Source organism: Cornus florida, unplaced genomic scaffold, assembly GCF_030987335.1.
Source record: "Cornus florida cultivar Cherokee Brave unplaced genomic scaffold, ASM3098733v1 CherokeeBrave_3.0.0_Hap2_Chr08, whole genome shotgun sequence".
In the NCBI taxonomy this organism is placed as follows: domain Eukaryota; kingdom Viridiplantae; phylum Streptophyta; class Magnoliopsida; order Cornales; family Cornaceae; genus Cornus; species Cornus florida.
Genome location: NW_026775578.1, coordinates 29,451,795 through 29,468,717, shown reverse-complemented (window position 1 = coordinate 29,468,717; position 16,923 = coordinate 29,451,795). Strand labels below are relative to the sequence as shown.

The 16,923-nt window shown below is 32.9% G+C and overlaps 1 protein-coding gene across 4 annotated transcripts; it reads right to left on the bottom strand.

Annotated features, from left to right (window-relative positions):
- Window positions 1-1,927: 1,927 nt before the first annotated feature.
- On the bottom strand, window positions 1,928-16,249 carry LOC132271040 (transcription factor GTE6). 4 transcript variants are annotated; one of them, XM_059772278.1, is made up of 10 exons: window positions 16,168-16,243; window positions 15,866-15,988; window positions 14,440-14,565; window positions 9,673-9,888; window positions 7,196-7,273; window positions 6,618-6,845; window positions 6,102-6,200; window positions 5,814-5,872; window positions 2,719-2,869; window positions 1,928-2,415 (listed from the first exon to the last, which is right to left on the bottom strand). In XM_059772278.1, the coding sequence occupies exons 3-10, from the start codon at window positions 14,563-14,565 to the stop codon at window positions 2,194-2,196; spliced, it is 1,179 nt and encodes a 392-aa protein (XP_059628261.1). In that variant the 5' UTR covers window positions 15,866-15,988; window positions 16,168-16,243; the 3' UTR covers window positions 1,928-2,193. The 4 variants fall into 4 exon arrangements, with proteins under 4 accessions (XP_059628261.1, XP_059628264.1, XP_059628263.1 ...); XM_059772281.1 differs by having other exon boundaries at window positions 15,866-15,969; window positions 16,168-16,240; XM_059772280.1 differs by lacking the exon at window positions 16,168-16,243 and adding an exon at window positions 14,674-14,991 and having other exon boundaries at window positions 15,866-16,147.
- Window positions 16,250-16,923: the final 674 nt, after the last annotated feature.

Genomic DNA, 16,923 nt, shown 5'->3' with positions numbered 1-16,923 from the left:
GGAGGAGCTTTTGGACATAAATATTAATTTAGGGCATCAAACTTAAATTTGGCAGAAACTTCTGAGTCTGAACTGCAATTGAGTGATTATTTTCTCATCTTCCGAAAAAAAAAAAATGATTATTTTATCTCAAATTTTAACATATTAATTTTAAAAATAATTTTATTATTAAAACAAATAGAAAAAATTGAGCAAAAGTCATAGCATCAATTCTTTCAATTTGGTATATAGCCCATTACTTTAAAATAATTATATTTTAACCCCAAGGGGTTGGCCTAGTGGAAAAGGCTCGCGGCTCGGAGTCCCGTTAAGCTTCAGGTCTCAAATCCAATTCCCCTTAGGTGCGAACAATTCCTTGGGACCACGACCGCAAACATAGTTCGAGTTTAATTTAGTCCGTGTGTGAGAGTCGCCTTGCACGGGTTGTCATGAATTAATCAGGACGAAGCATCACAGATCTCGGGATTTTAAAAATAATTTTTTATTATTATTATATTTTCTTTAATTTTTTTTTGTTTTTATAAGAGTAATTTTTCCCATTTTTGATAAATAAAAGGATTTTTGAGTGAATTATAAGAGTAATTTTTAAAAACCAAAAAAAAGTGTGGTGTCAATGCATTAATTAACTTCTTTGAGATTTTGAACTTTTTTTTCAAAGAAAGTATACTAAAAAGGTAGAGAGTTGAGTATATAAACTCACTATTTCAAATTTAAAAGACATACTAAAATTGTGTGGCATCATACTTGACTAAATCTAAAAATTAGACAAGAACTTTCGCTTACCTTAATGTGAAAGTAGAGGCATTTGTCCTAAAGCATTCGTCATGAATTCAAATTATGAGAACAATAATTTTGTATGAATATTCCAAAGGCCAAATCAGTCTCCATCTTGGTTTTTTATCATTATTTATAAAAGAAAACAAGATGGGGAGTAATGATGTTAGAATAAAGATGAAGTTGGAATGCTGAATGTGAAACAGTGGTGGGACACACAACCACGATCATGTTTTGTAATATTTCAAATTTATTTTATTTTTTTAAGTTGGTACTTAAATACACATATTTTTTCTGAAACTTGAACCTGACCTCCCTTTGAAAAGTAAGAGGCCAATACCGCTAGGCCCGTTAGTAATTTTTTTTATTTAAATATCTATTTGATGATATGCTTGTTCGAGATTTGAGGATTTTTATGTCTTTGAAAATTTGATATATTTCATGCTTGTAAAAGATTCTCTAATGAATGATCAATTGATCAGTATTCTATAAAAGTTATTGAAATAGCGATTTTATTTGCACCCTTCCACCATTCAGCATTCAATCTACTTGTGTTTTAGTTTACACATTTACCGTTCAATATTCATGTTTACATTAATCCTTAACTCACTTGTTGTTTAGACAATGAAAAATTCTAATTTTCATGTTTACGTTAACACTTTACACTATAGCTTACTTATTGTTCAGATAACCGGTAGCTTACTTATTGTTCAGATAACCGGAAATATTAAGTACATTCACGACTACACATACTACAACGAAATGCTAAGTGCATTCACGACTACACATATTACAACGCACTTGTTCAGATCGAAAAATATTTAGTGCAATCACAACTGCACGTCTCATTTGTTGTTCAAATATCATTTGTTGTTTATAAAACGAGAAATGTGAAGTGTAGTCGCGCACGCACAAGTACAACCTTAAATATGTCAATCTCACGGTGTGGACCCTATTGTGAGACACAAAATCCAAGAATTGTGATTGCACAGTTCAACTGCGCAATCACATGCATGAGAAGGCATGTTAACAAAATCCAGGTCCTGTCAATGCATACACTCTTGGCTAGTTTAGAAATAATCCTCAAGCATGTAGGTGTGCTAACAGTAAAATAGCTTTTGGAAATATAATCCAACAAAACATAAAACACATGGAACACAAAAATTTAGAAACTTTATTATCTATATAACACGATATATATCTTTATTATTTATACAACAGCAAAAAAAGCATTGCCACAAGGGATAATATATAACCTACAGTGACTTCAAAATTTGCGCGCTGAAGTTATCAGCAGCGCAAAGACAATACTCGGGAGTGGGAAAGAGTGATTAGATTTGATCTTCTGTTACTGAGAATCATGTTTGAAATGCATGATGGAACCAAACACGGACTAACTGAGCAGCACACTGCGGTATGTTACGAAGAGAGCTTTTTACTCCGCTTCTTCGCATTATTGGCTAGGGCATCATAGTTCTCTCTTTTATGATTGGAGTTCGTCGTTGTTGTGGCAGTGGCAGTGGCAGTGGCAGTGGCAGTGTTGTGATTCTTCGTGCTGTTTCCACCAGTACTTGAACTCTTGCCCTGAATATCCAGTGCATCTTTCAAAAAAAACTTTAAACTCCATAATGTTGATTCACTCTGTGCACAAGGAACACAATAGAGTCAAAATAACTCTGCAACAATTACTAAACAAATTGGGGATTTCAACATTCTGAGCTGACATGAATTAAACGCATGTCCCTCTTGAAAATCTCAAAATCCTTCACAATTCAAAGATTTATATTATGAATTTGGAAAATTTTTAAAACCTAAAATTTGAATTTGTGTACATTCACTCTTCAAATGGGCATCACAAAAAGGAAAAAGGAACACTTATATTGTAGGACAAAGTTGAGTATTATATTGTTGGACAAAGGGTATGGTGAAAGTTAGGCATATGACCTGAGCATCCATGTCAAGGTCGACATCTTCAGCTGTTGCTTGGAAGCTTGGATTATTCTGAGCTACAATCTCCAGTGCCTTACTAAGATCTTCAGGAGACAATCGGCTGAGAGCTGTCCCAAGTTCTCTTTTGTCTTTAGCTGACATTTTTCTGAAATAATGATTTGACAGTTAGCATTTGTAGTTATGCAGATGCAGAACGAACCGATCAAAATTGCATGCTCATTGATCATCATGCCAACAAACAAGTTGTACAACAAAGATTCAGTCAGCACGAATTGCTGTGAACAAGCAAAAGAAATTGCTAAACTATGAAATTTGGGACCCAATAGCATCCCATATTATTAAATACTCAGAATATCCCTAAAATTTCACTAACAAAATTAATTTTGACTACCTCCTCCCTTTCTCTTTTATACATGTCATATTTCTACATGGTGTAGCATAGTGGTACTTCTCCTCACCTTCCAAAGCAGAAGGTTGAGTGTGCTTCTTGACAAGGTAAAAATAAATAAATAAATAATCTACATGCATTATTAATAGAAGAATAGTGGAGGACCTGTGGTATGAGCACCACTACACAAGATGTACATATATTTCAAAGGTGGTGTATAGAGACATTTAGGCATAGTGAAAAGTTAAAACAATGAACTTAGCTCTGCTGATCATTATTCCACATGCATACATAACTACATTTCATTGCAAAATTATTTCTCTTGTTCAGTCCCCCCCACCCCCACCCACACACACCACCAACACCAATTTTCCTGTCTTGGTTGTTAACATAGCAGGAACCGATTGTATTAAGCTCTACATAAACCATGTTCAATCAACTTTTCAAACTCTTATTATGATATATTATGTTATACATAACAATTATCACTCTCTTAACAACTATAATTATTATGGCTCATATATCTTTCAATAGTGAAATCTGTTTGTCAAAACTGTAGAAACGCAATGGTGTAAGCATCGAAATGGCATCCAAAAGTGCAGGGTTCAATTTGTATATTGTTTAAATTGAATATAGAAGTATATGATACACATAGAATCTTTTGTAGAAATGTACAAGCACACAAAATAGGCGAAAACAATGAGAAAGAATGACCTACTCCAGTGTTGACATCATCCTCGACATTAATATAAATTTCATCATTGCTACTATTATTAAAGCTGTTGTGACTATTACTTCTACCAAAAACTGGAGATCCATTATAAATGTGCAAAACAACACAAAACACAAGGACTCCAGGAGTGAATGGTAAGGGAAATGCTGAAATGATACATGATAACCTATTTTTTGCCCTTAAATATGGTGCTGATCTGTAGTGGTAAAATCAAATTGCATTTGGTATACTCTGTGTGTGTGTGTGTGTGTGTGTTTTTAGACATATATAAAGCCATAATACTTCACCGCTGTGTCATTCTCAAAATGTATTCCTCTTAATGATTTGGTCGGCGTATCATTTTACAAATGCAAATGTAAATGCAGACTCTGTTAATAAAATAGTTTTAAATTGCTCTGTTTTTTTCAGTGATCCTCTTCCCTTGCTACTGGAAGTCGATTTATTCACAAGTGGAGGTACGCCGTCTGCGTAAACCCTACCAGATAGCAATGTACAACTTAAAAGTAAAAAATAAATAAAATAAAATATAAAATAATAACAATAAATTGAGGTATCTGATTACATAACGACCAGAAGATGGTGTGGTGCACAAAAAACCATTAGAACTGATAAACCAGACCAAACCAGACCAGACCAAACTGGACCGTTTAGTTCGGTTCGGTTCTACAATGGAACAGTTTGGTTCTGGTTTGGGGTCCAAAAGGAGCAAACTGTTAGTAAAATGATTATATAATACACTAGTTCAATTTTGATTGGTAGAAAATATAATTTATCATACACCACAATACATAGGATCAATATATATATATATATATATATATAAGAAAGTTCAAAATCGTAAAACCAAACTGAACCAAACCAATCATCTATAGTTTGGTTCGATTGGGTCGAATATTTTTGGAACCATCAGGACAGATTTGGTCCCGGGTCATCCCATAAATGGAACCCGAAAGAAATCATGAGCAGTATCGAGAGCATCATTGAAGGCATAGAAGGAAATAGGTGAAAATAATAGTGTGTATATATATATACATATAATTATATTAAAAATAAATAAATAAAACTCACTAGAAAACCACTCAATATACAATAAATATACATGTTTTTTTTTTTCCTAGTTGGTACTCACACACACGTCTCTTCTGAGACTTAAATCCCTGACCTCCCTTTGGGAGGTAAGAAGCTGATACCGCTAAGTCACTAGCCTGTTGGTACAATAAATATACATGTTCTAACCCCATTTTATTAAATCTGAGTATATTCATCCATTTTTCATAATATAATAAGTCAAAAAACAAGAAATGCCCCAAAAAATAGCATAACCTCGAATCCAATTGGTAATCTTTAAACAAAAATAAAAAAAAAAAAAGAAAGAAAATCCTTAGATATGTTTTTCATACCTTCTAAATGTGTGATTGAAGTTCTGCAAATGAGCATAGGAGTGAATTTAATCTAATGCACTGGAAAGTTGCACTCAAAAGATAATGCCTATATATTTAATTTCCTAGTTAAAACCCAAAAGCCTACCCTGCCCCCATGGGACTTGAACCCACTTTGACATTATTTATTCATACATGAGTATAGGTAATGACTGTACCTCTGAACTCACTTCTGCAATTGCATAAACAAATATTTAGACACCAAGTACAACAATACCAAACATGTTAATTCATATGCTAAACATGTATATTGTTATTTTATTTCAAAAATTCAATACAAGATATTCTCGTCGACCTCCTGGCACCTACATTACATAACCTTAACCGACTAAGACCCTATTGGATGAAACATGGGGAAAAGCTTTCTATACCCCAGGGCCCAGGCATTATTATAGCAAGAAAAAACTCACAGTTTCTCATCCTGTCAAACTCAAGGATCACAGAGAGAAGGTATTCACATTAATAAGACATAGATATGTGGTAAATCAATATGCCTACAACAATACAACTAAAAGTTGCAAGGACAAACCTGCATTTTTTTACCAGCACTTCTCTGATTTCTTCCAAATGCATATCAACCTCATAGAGCTGAAAATCATTCAAAAAGTTCTTTCAGAATGTGTCCAATATTATTATACTTTTAGTATAAAATAATAATAATTTTGACGGGACTAGAGTATTGCAATGGGAAGAATCACACGATGCTCAAAAATGAAAAAAAAATATATATATATATATATCTATAAAGGAAAGTTTCTAAAGAGTTCCTTATTGATTTAAATTTGGCTTCTGAAATGTCCCTGCAATTTTGATATACCTCATTATTTAGATCCTTCGCCATTTTGGAATAAGAAGCCTCCTGAGCAAGCTGCATATTTAGCTGTGCCTCTGTTTCCTCCTTTTCTCGCCTTCTTTCCTGCGCATAGGTTTGAATGTTAATAAACGGTCCTCAAATCGACAAGTGGATGAGTTAGGGCCTATTCAGTTTCTTTTTCTTTTTCTTTTTCTGTTCTTTGGAAACAGTTCTCTAAAAACATAAAAACAGTTTCCACGATCTACAAAAGACATTATCTGAATTCAAGCCCTTTTTAACTCAGTTTATAGAGAATAGATTTTAGATTGTTGTCAACCACACAGATTTTCAAAACTACTATTTTCAGTTCTCTGAAACAATTAAAACATTTCTCAGAAAATAGAACCAAGCAGATCCTTGACTACTCTCCTCGGCCAAAGAATCCACACTACTGAACATGCAGAAAAGTCAAAAGACTTACCGTTTATTAGCCCTTTTATTGATGAACTTAATTAATTTTGTCCTCGGGATAACAATTACCTCTTCAATAACTTTTGGCAAAAGCTGCAGCTGCCACTTCTCCTCAAATTTTTCCAACAACGTTTTGGCCATCACATGAACATCACTCCTTTCATCATTATATTTCATTGCATTTGTGAAAACCAACCTAACATCAGCACATATCTCCTGTACGTTCTTATATCCAGTACCATCCTTGGTCTCCATTTGATTTTTTATTGTACTGAAGTCCATGGGCCTGTCAATAACCTAATCCACACCATCCTACAACAAATCAATGGAATCATACACTGAAAAAATGAAGACAAAAAAACCTATATAAAGAACAGGAAAACAAAAGGTTACCGCAGGTGAATAGGTAGGAAATCCACAAATCTAAATTCTGAAATATTAGCGCACACATTTTCCAACTTCTTTATCTAAAAATAACTAACAAATGTACAACAGATAATATAATTATTACACCATTTTCCTTTCGATAACATTTACTTTTTAAATTATACAGTAAAATGTATAACACATAAGGAGAGAAAAAACATGTGCACAGGTGACATACGGATACATGATCAGAATGCCAAGAAAGAAGAAAGAAGTTTTACCTCATAGTAATCATGCAACCCAAGACCTTCAACATCTACAGGATGCATAAAGGGCCATGCCCACTTGTGCTGAGTGATCTGGCCAGTAAAAGGAAAATATAAACAAATCGTCGTGCAACTAAGAAATGAGAATTGAGTCATATCGTGTCTCAACCTTAAAGCAACCAAATGAGTTGCATAAAGGGCCATGCCCACTTGTGCTGAGTGATCTGGCCAGTAAAAGGAAAATATAAACAAATCGTCGTGCAACTAAGAAATGAGAATTGAATCATATCGTGTCTCAACCTTAAAGCAACCAAATGAGTAAATGACAAGATTCACAGCACAAGTTCATTATCTAAAAGAAGACCAAATACATTATTAAAATAATCAGAGAGGTGGTCAAGCTATGAAATAGGTTGGTCGCTTCTCCAAATTCAGTATTATTGTCTGATAACAAAGTGCTTATTTTCTGAAAAGGCTGCATCTTTGGACCACACAACTCGGGACCACCAACCATCTGAAATGATGAGGATAAATGATTTAACTCTACAACTAGTAGTTAACCTTTTATCTTTGACAAACCGTCTGAACACGGGCAATAAAGTCAAATTTTCTAGCATAGAATGGAAACTAAACTTGTATGTTCTTTAGCACTAAAACAGGTGCTTCATATGCAGCTGTCATGAGGTTTCAAGAAACCCATAAAAAATGCTACAGCAGTTAAATTCAATAGATATTGCATTATTACCAAAATAGAACTATACAAGGACATATAAGCACTATTAAGTTATTAACCCCTTCAACCATTCTTTAACTAAACTTTTTTCTTATTTATTTTTTATAATATAACTATATCTATCATTAATTATACGGGAAAAGAATTAATGATGGTTTTTCTTCTCTTCCATATTTAAGCAAAAGTACAAAATAGTTGGTAATAGATTGCGTATTAGACTGTATGGTTGAAAGAAAACATTGATATTTACAAGCTAGCGACCATCTCCTAAATCCACTTGAAATGAATTGTAAATTTAAAAATTCTGAAATTTTGACTATTATAACCAACTAAAACCCATATAATATGGAACATAAAGGCCCAATTTAAGTAGCAAAACTAGTAAGAAAAGAGATAAACCTCTACTATAGCCTAGTCCCAAAGAGTATGATTTTTCTATAACACCATTGACCAGATAGAGCATCACAAATAAAATAAACCACTAAGTGGAATCACATTATGCTCTCAGCCATAATACCAATGGTTCACCAACATAAATATCAATGCTGAGGGAAAAAATAATAATAATAGTAGGACACCAACATAAGAAAAAAGTATGACTCAATTGTAGTTAAATTTTGACTATGCAAGGTCCCACGAAGGCCCCACCTTGAATTAAACCAACTAGTTATATTTCTCTATTCTTTATGTTTGCTATTTCTTGATCTTCTTAAGGGTTACATAAGAATATAAGATCCTAACAGTGCTTACATGGTTTTTAATCAGCATCATTTAAGTAAAATGATTAGTTTTTTTTTCTACTTCCTCTTTCATAATGAAGATTAGGATTTTGTGAGAACTCCAACAGCTGCACAAAAAATATATAGATGTAATATTTATAGACAGATATAATGAAAAAGTATACATTTGCAGACACGTCCTTAAAAGAAACATTGTTAACAAATGAATCACAAATACAGAGTTCATGAATATATAATCTTTACAAACACCGTGTCCGATGTCTTATCAAATGAGTGTTCTATTTGTACACGTCACACTATTCAGTCTTTGAAGTCAGAGGCGTGGCAATTTGAAGTTTATCATCTAATATCCAATCATCACATAATATTATAAGCAAGTTAGAACTTAAGATTGAAAAAAACAAAAATGCCTGAAGACGATAACATGAGAAGGTATTAATTAAGTTCAAATAATACCAACATGGAATATCTTAGTTACACTGAAAGGTATACTAGCTACTTTACAATAAAAGAGATGTAGCAATTCCACTCGACCATCCATTTATTATAACAGCATACATTATTCGAGAGTAAATTAAAACAGTGTCAGTTTACCTAAAGCATTGAAAAAAAAAAAATCCAAATACACAAAATGAATCAAAAACAGGAAACACTAATGTTGCTTTCGGTTGGATGGATCTGACGTAAAGGAATATGGTTTCAAATTTACGTAATGAATAAGAATGGGTTACTAAAGTTGGATTGCAAAGCATGAGGGGAAGATAGCATCGTTGAGGTACGGAAGATACATAGTGATTAGGATCCTTCTTGGGAAGGATTTCAAGTAATTCTCCCCACCTTATACTTTCAAATCCACCCACTTAAAAGCTCATATATCTGTTGAAATCAAAATATAAAAGTGCTAAATCTATGTCTAAGCTACACACTTTCAAATTATAAATCCAGATCTATAATCAGTTTAATGCTGCAGCTTAACTTATAACAGTAAATAAATGCAGAAGCAAAGAATCAGTGATTGCCTGACGCAATATTGAGCCAAATTGGCGCATAAGCTCTTGCATTCTCTTTGCAGCAGCTGCTTCTCTATGTGATGCGTCTTGCTGCTGCTTCCTAATGCTAGGAATATGTTTCTCCTTATCTTTATCCTTCACGATTGAGCTGCGTTTAGAAGTGTTTGGATGCTTTTTATTTGTGGTCAAATAGAAGTGTTCAACATTATTCACTCTTTCTTCAAGCTGCAAGTAAAAATATAAAACTTAAAAATTTGGGAAGTCAAAACTCAAAAGATAGGCAAAAAGTTAGTAATTTCTGCCAAACTTAACCAAGAAACAGCACGGTAATAAATGGCACCTATGGTCTTGATTGAAACAAACTAATATACCAAATGTCAACATTGGAGACGAAAATAAAAAATTAATTGAGATTATGCAACGTCTATTAAGCTGTCGGTTGGATTTGGAAACTAGCCTCTTTTTTTAAAACAAACAAACAGGCTTTTGCATTTGCAACTCAAATGATACTATTTATTAAAATTGGTGACATGGAAACTTTTTTTTTTTATAAGTAAAATTGGTGACATGGAAACCTAAGAGCACATTTGGATGAAGAAATTGAGTGTGCTTAAGATATATGAAATGAAGGGTTTTTAGATCCCCTGATTCACAAAAGCTTTTGTTTGAAAAAAGATCATAAAACTACAAAATCCAACATAACTCAGTAGATAATAAGATTCTCATTTCGTATCAATATCTAGATATAAGGTTTTAATGTAATTCTCTCATTCATGCTCCTTTAAAACAATGTCATTATTCCATTCATGCTTAAACATTAAAATATAATTCAATTCTAGATTTGGGTAATAGGAAATTAAAAGAGCTAAAAGAAAAGATCCGTAAGTCACATGAAACACTCAAAACAATGCATATGGATTTAAAGAATACAAAGAAAAAAATGCATATGAAGTGATGGAAGGATTCCTTACAAGCAGACTTACTAAGACAGAGAGAGATCAGTGCTTCTGATACAGGTCTCACTTACTTTAGTTTGAGGTTTCCAAAATTACATCTATTTTTATGTATCTTCATCCATGTATTTGGGGGCCCCCACCCTCCAAGTCCTATAAAGGATTTTTAAATTTTCATCTCTTTGCCCAAAGAAATTATATCAAACCAGAAGATTTTGTCATCCCTTTGTGGGCTCAAATTACGTTCCAAATCTTATGCACCTTGGTTTCAAGAGCATGTGATCATACGATTGTCACCCAAGAAGATGATATGGCTCTTGCGCTTAATGGTATTAGTAATATTATAACTAATCTTGAAATTGCAAAAATCCTAATATTATTGAAGTTTCTGGTAATTCTGGGACTAGTCTTCCATTATTGCTTTATTTTTCAATTTTAGGGAGTTTTAGGGTTTTGAAAGGAACTTGAGTGCATTTATTACAATAGTGGGTAGGACTTCTAAGAAGTCCCTCTGAAGATGGCCCACAAACGCAGCCTCCAAAGATGAAGAAAATTCGAAATTTATTGATAGAGTTTTTGCTATTCCCACCCCTTTTTATTCTCCAATTCTAACTCTATTATCTCCTTACTTGAATATCTCAATAAACCTACCAATCCTCTTATCTTCTCTTTCTCTTTTTCGTTCTCCTGTCTCCTCTCAGTCTTCCCTCCTCTTCTTCTCTATTTACCTATCCATATCTCTATTCTTCTCAATCTTATGAAATTCTTCTTTTCTTTTCTTTTCTTTACCTCTCTCCAGTTCCTTTTTATTATTTAGTAATATCAATCGTTCATGGAATTACGATACACCATCATAGAAATTATTATGGAAACCTACAAGCAATTTTGGGCATAAGATATAGCAAAAAAAAAAAAAAAAAAAAAGATCTGCCCATCAAGTAAAAGTTTTTTTACGCTCATCCATTCACCTCACGATCGATGGAGATTACCTCAAGTTTGAAAACTTGTGAAGATCATCTTGATGCTTTGAAAATGTTACCAATCCTCCAATGTTCTAAAACTCAAGCACAAATTTTCCAACAAAAGGCAATTGATGATGCCTTTGGTATAAGGAGCATGTAATCATACGATCAAATGATCAAGCTGTGAGACCCACAAGAACTGCGAAGATGATATGGCTATTGGTTTTGTTAGTAATTTTATTAAACAATTACTAATCTTGTGATATTTAAGAACGTTTTTGATACTTCAGAACTAGTCTTTGTTATTACTGTATTTTCAGTTTGTGGGAGTTTTTTGGGTTTCAGGAAGGAAGTTTGTTGCCTAATATATTACTATAGTGGATAGGAAGACTTCCAAGAGGTATGTGATTGTTTTTACGGTTTTACACTACCTATAAATAGACCATTGGTGTAAAATGACGGACTCTCTAAGAGATGAATAAAGTTCAGAGTTACCACAAAGAACTTCCACAACCCTAAGGGTTCTTAGGACTCAAGTGTCCGTTTGGGATTGCTGTTAAAATCATAAAAGCGCTTTTAGCAGTAGAGCTGTTATAAAATTGCTGTCAGTAAAAAAGCATGTTATGCGTTTAGTGATGTATTTTATAAAGCGCTTTTTATATTTAAAGCATTTTTTAATTTGTTTGGTAAGAATGTTACTTAAAGCACTTTTACTACCGAATTTACTAATAGTATCACTATCCTCTGTATATTTTGTTTTGGTTCTATATAATATGAATTCTTGCTTACCAAAGGAAAAAAATAGAATATCAACACTCATATTTATGAAATTCAAATTGTATAAGATTCAAAATCGAAGTTTAGTTTTACTAATTATAACTTTATTTTTTTCATGAATATACTAATTGTAGCTTTATGTGAGTTTAGTTTTAAATAAAGTTAACCTAAGAGTGAAATCTAAAAATTTTCCAATGCAATTATGCAACTCTAATCAAAAGTAATACTTACCCGATTTAAGAAGTTAATCTAAAAATACATGCTGATGTATGGATAAGAAATAATATAAATATAGATTTTGTCGAAACTGATAAATAAAAAAAATTGGATGATTATGGAACTGAACTCCTACTAAACTAAACTTCTAATATAACTTGAATTTCTAATATATAGTTCTTAAAAGGAATGATACTGAGTTTCTAATATATGGGTTTCTTAAAGGGAAGGGTACCATAACAATAATACCAGCAAGTTCCAGTTTTCAGACAACACAAATTGGTTTGCATAATATTTGTATATTCTTTTAACACTAGGGACAAAATTGTATTTATAAAAAGTAAAGAGGGATTAAATTGTCTAAAACAATATAATTATCGTAAAAAATCTACGTCTACTTCAAACACAATTTTAAAAGCTACGATTTGTAGTTTCAAGTGAACGTGCTTTTTTTATGAAATCTCTACTATCTAACCGCACTTATTTTTGTCACCAAACGCATCTCACCGCAGTTTTTTAAAATGAAAGCACTTTTTACTAGTAAAGAAGCAATCACAAACAAACTCAATATAACTAAATTTCCTGGATATCAGGAAAGGTGATGGAAGGATATAGGCTAAATTGTGGTGGTAGGTGGATACTGAAAGTAAAAGTTGCCAAAGTTGGTTTGTGTGGCCACTACATGGTGATTTTGGTGATATTCAAGGGCGGAACTAGAAATTAAATTCCCGGCCCGGGGGGGGGGGGGGGGGTGGGGGGCGGGGATCAAGAGACAGAAAAAAAATTACTCAAAATAATATGTCAATCAATGAGTGATTTAAGAAAGATAAATAGTTACCAAAAAATTTAAAAAGGAAAGAAAAATGAGAGAATTTTGAAAGGAAAAAAAATTGGAATTTGATTCAAAAAGGAAAATTTGACTTTTTTTTAAAGGAAATTAAATGAATTTAAAAAGTAAAAAAGAGAAGAAATACAAAATTTAAGAGATAATTTTAGAAAATAAAAATTTTAGGGGGGGCATTATATGAATTTTTTCATATATACATATAAAAATATATAAATTTAGTATATATATTATAGTAAGTGGGGCAAGGCCAGGGGGCCAGGGGGCCACGTGCCCTCCCCGGGCATATACTGGCTCCGCCCCTGGTGATATTTGGCAGTCACTAAGCCGGTGTTGTTGGTGTGATGGCCATTAGTGATAGTATAGAGGGGGTGGCAGTCGAAGTGGCAATAGGATGGATGAGTGAGAGCATTACAAGTAACAGGATGGGTGAAATTGTAATGTGATGGTGGTAGTGACAGTGATAGGTTGTTGAAGGTGGAGAAAGCAATCATGAGCATTGTTAAAAGCAGAAGTGCCATCTTTAGCGTGTCAAAGGTGGTCGTGGTGATGATGCTTGTGGCAACAACAGAACAGGTGGTGAGGGGTAAAATGATGAAATTTTGATGTATTGACAAGTTGCAAAAGGTGGCAGTAAGGCTTTATCTAGTTATAAGAAGTGGGGTGATTAAAGGTCACAACAGCAGAAAGCAAAGACATTCATAGGCCATGGGATGGTGGGACAAATAATAGCAGACTGGCTCAATACCATTATATATATATATATATATATATATATATATATATAATTCACAAATTCTTATGAACTGTGTCCAAACAATGACCCAAAATCGAAATTTTATATAATTTATTACTTAATATGATATGAAATCAATTCAATGGTTTATGCAATCTTATGGTTTACATGATTAACAATAGAAGAACCAAGAAACAAAAAGTACGAAGTATAAAGCCAAACGGATGTCAAAGGACTTCTAAAACACAAAACCCAGTGTTAGATTTTCAATTTAGCAATTAAGCTCACCTTGTTAACCTTTGTGAACATTTCATCAACATGATGCTTGAGACCCTCCACCTCAGCAACCTTGTCTTCAGCCTTTTCTGATCCAACATTTCTGAGATCTGGAATTGATGTGTTCACTGTTTCCATCTGAAATTAAAAGAAGAGTAACAGTGAAATCATTATTAATGAAGATTACTGCTGAATGAACAATAGCAGCACCATGCAACAGAGAAAGATAAATATTATGGAACTGACCACCCAGACAGCTTTGATTCTCTTAAATCACACAATCAGTGGATTGTAGAAATGATGGAGCTCATCACCAAATATTATGCCATTTAGCCAGGTTGTTATAGAGATTCCAATCAAATGACAATAATAGCATTGTTAAAACTTATGGGGGAATAAAAATAAAATAAAGAGCCAAAAAGCTTAATGTCCAGTCCAAGTAGCTTAAGCATCCAAGAACCCCAATATTGAAGCATTCATGAAATCGTGATTACTTTCTTAAAATAAAATTTTAGCCAAAAATTAGGTCCCACATTATGACTGGTTTCTTTAACCCCTTGGTATCTGTGACACAAAAAAATAAAACATTGCATGAGTGACATAAGCCACTGCAGCTGTACAAAAGCACATGTTTGCAATTAGTTTCATAAATAAGAGCTAATTAGGAATCATACTCAACTTGAGCCCTTAAAAACTAACACTAATTCTTGCTAGCCTTTCAAAACAATGATCAATTTGGCATTTTGCCTATCAGTTATTGCCAGATTTCTTCTAGGGCAAAAATATTATGTGGGAATATCAATACTACATAAAGTATGTGCACGACACATCTCAACACAAAGACAACAATTAATTATTGGTTTGCCCTGTACCGTACATGTACCTCAATTTTTTCCAGAAAAAATGGATATAATTCCACCATTATCTTTCAACTAATTGAATGAAAAAAAAAAAAGCTTCTTCTTTTCATGAAAAAAAAAAAAAAGAAGAAGAAGAAGAAGAAGAAGAAGAAGTAGAAGAGAGAAGTAATAAGTGAACAAGAAAATAAGCCACCTTTCACTTCCCTTCATCATCATTCTTTCCAACAACCATTCAGAGCTTCTTCTTTTCATAAAACATATAAAACAACCGAAAAGATAATACTTAAATGTGCACGCAAGAAGTCTTTTCTTAATACTTTCTTTGATCTTGTTCATTTCAAGACTTGAAAAATATCTTAAATTCCATAAATTCTTTGTTCTTTGATGTTTTTTCAAAATTTCCCAAAACAGGTGGAAAGTGTCCTCACAACCCCTCAATTATATATTAAACCACCTGGCAATCACTAAGAGTGTCGCCCCCATAAACAACATTCTAAACTAAAAACAAGTATTTGAAAAAATAAAGTAATGACAAAAAAATCTTGGCAAATTATCACGAAAGGCATATAAGAAATTACCAACGGTTTTTAAAACGAATCGAAGTAAACTTCTACGATTCTTGAGTGGGTATGCGCTTTCTTGTTAATTGAACAAATCAAAGAGATGCACGCTGAATCATCATCTTTCAAGAAAGAAGAACCCTAATAAAAACCCACGAGATTGTGCAGAAATTCAATCACAGTATAGCACAGCAAATTTCCAGGTATGATTACCCCAAAAAAAGGTTCTCGATTTCTATAAAATCACCCAAATCATATTATATATACATGAATGGAGAGAGAGAGAGAGAGAGAGAGAGAGAGAGAGAGAGAGATCGTACCAGTATCAGAGAGAGGAGTGCAAGGGCGAGTGTCACCGGTATAAAACGCGAGTCCACGAGAAGATGCCGTAATAAGTATAGGTCTAGGGATTTATTTTCCTTTTAAATTACAATAACTAACCGTTTGTTTTTAAAATATAATAATAATTAATAGCTCTACTCGTAATTGAAATAAAAAAGGGAAAAAAAAATTATTGAACATGAAACGTAAATTCGAATTATATAAATTTATATAATAATTTTAAGTTACATGTTATCATGCAAATTATATTAAATTCATCCCACTCATCTAATCTGTAAATCTCAATCTAGTAAGACATGTTGTTATGAAATGATTCAAATGAATCTAAAAATCTTTATTTTTTATACATTCTTGTAATTAAATTTAAACCAAATTCAATATGAAATAAGATGCACTCCAAACTGTTATAAATTCAAATTCAAATTCAAATTTGTAATCTAAAAATTGGATCTTAGATCAAATATGATTAATATGAGTATAGTTTCAGACAACTTCGTTGTAAAACTAAACCTTTCAGACTCGAGTCGATAGATTTTTAATAGTAAAATCTTAATAAATTATGTCTAAACATGTTAACGTTGTCATATAAATAACTATTTGTGAATAGGGATGTCAATTTTTACCGGCCCACCTTGTTAATAATGGATATGGGAACACTTTTTATACTGTTGGGGCGGGCATAAATACAAATTTTGTACCCGTCGCGGATCACGGCGCGGGTAAGGGTTCAGTAT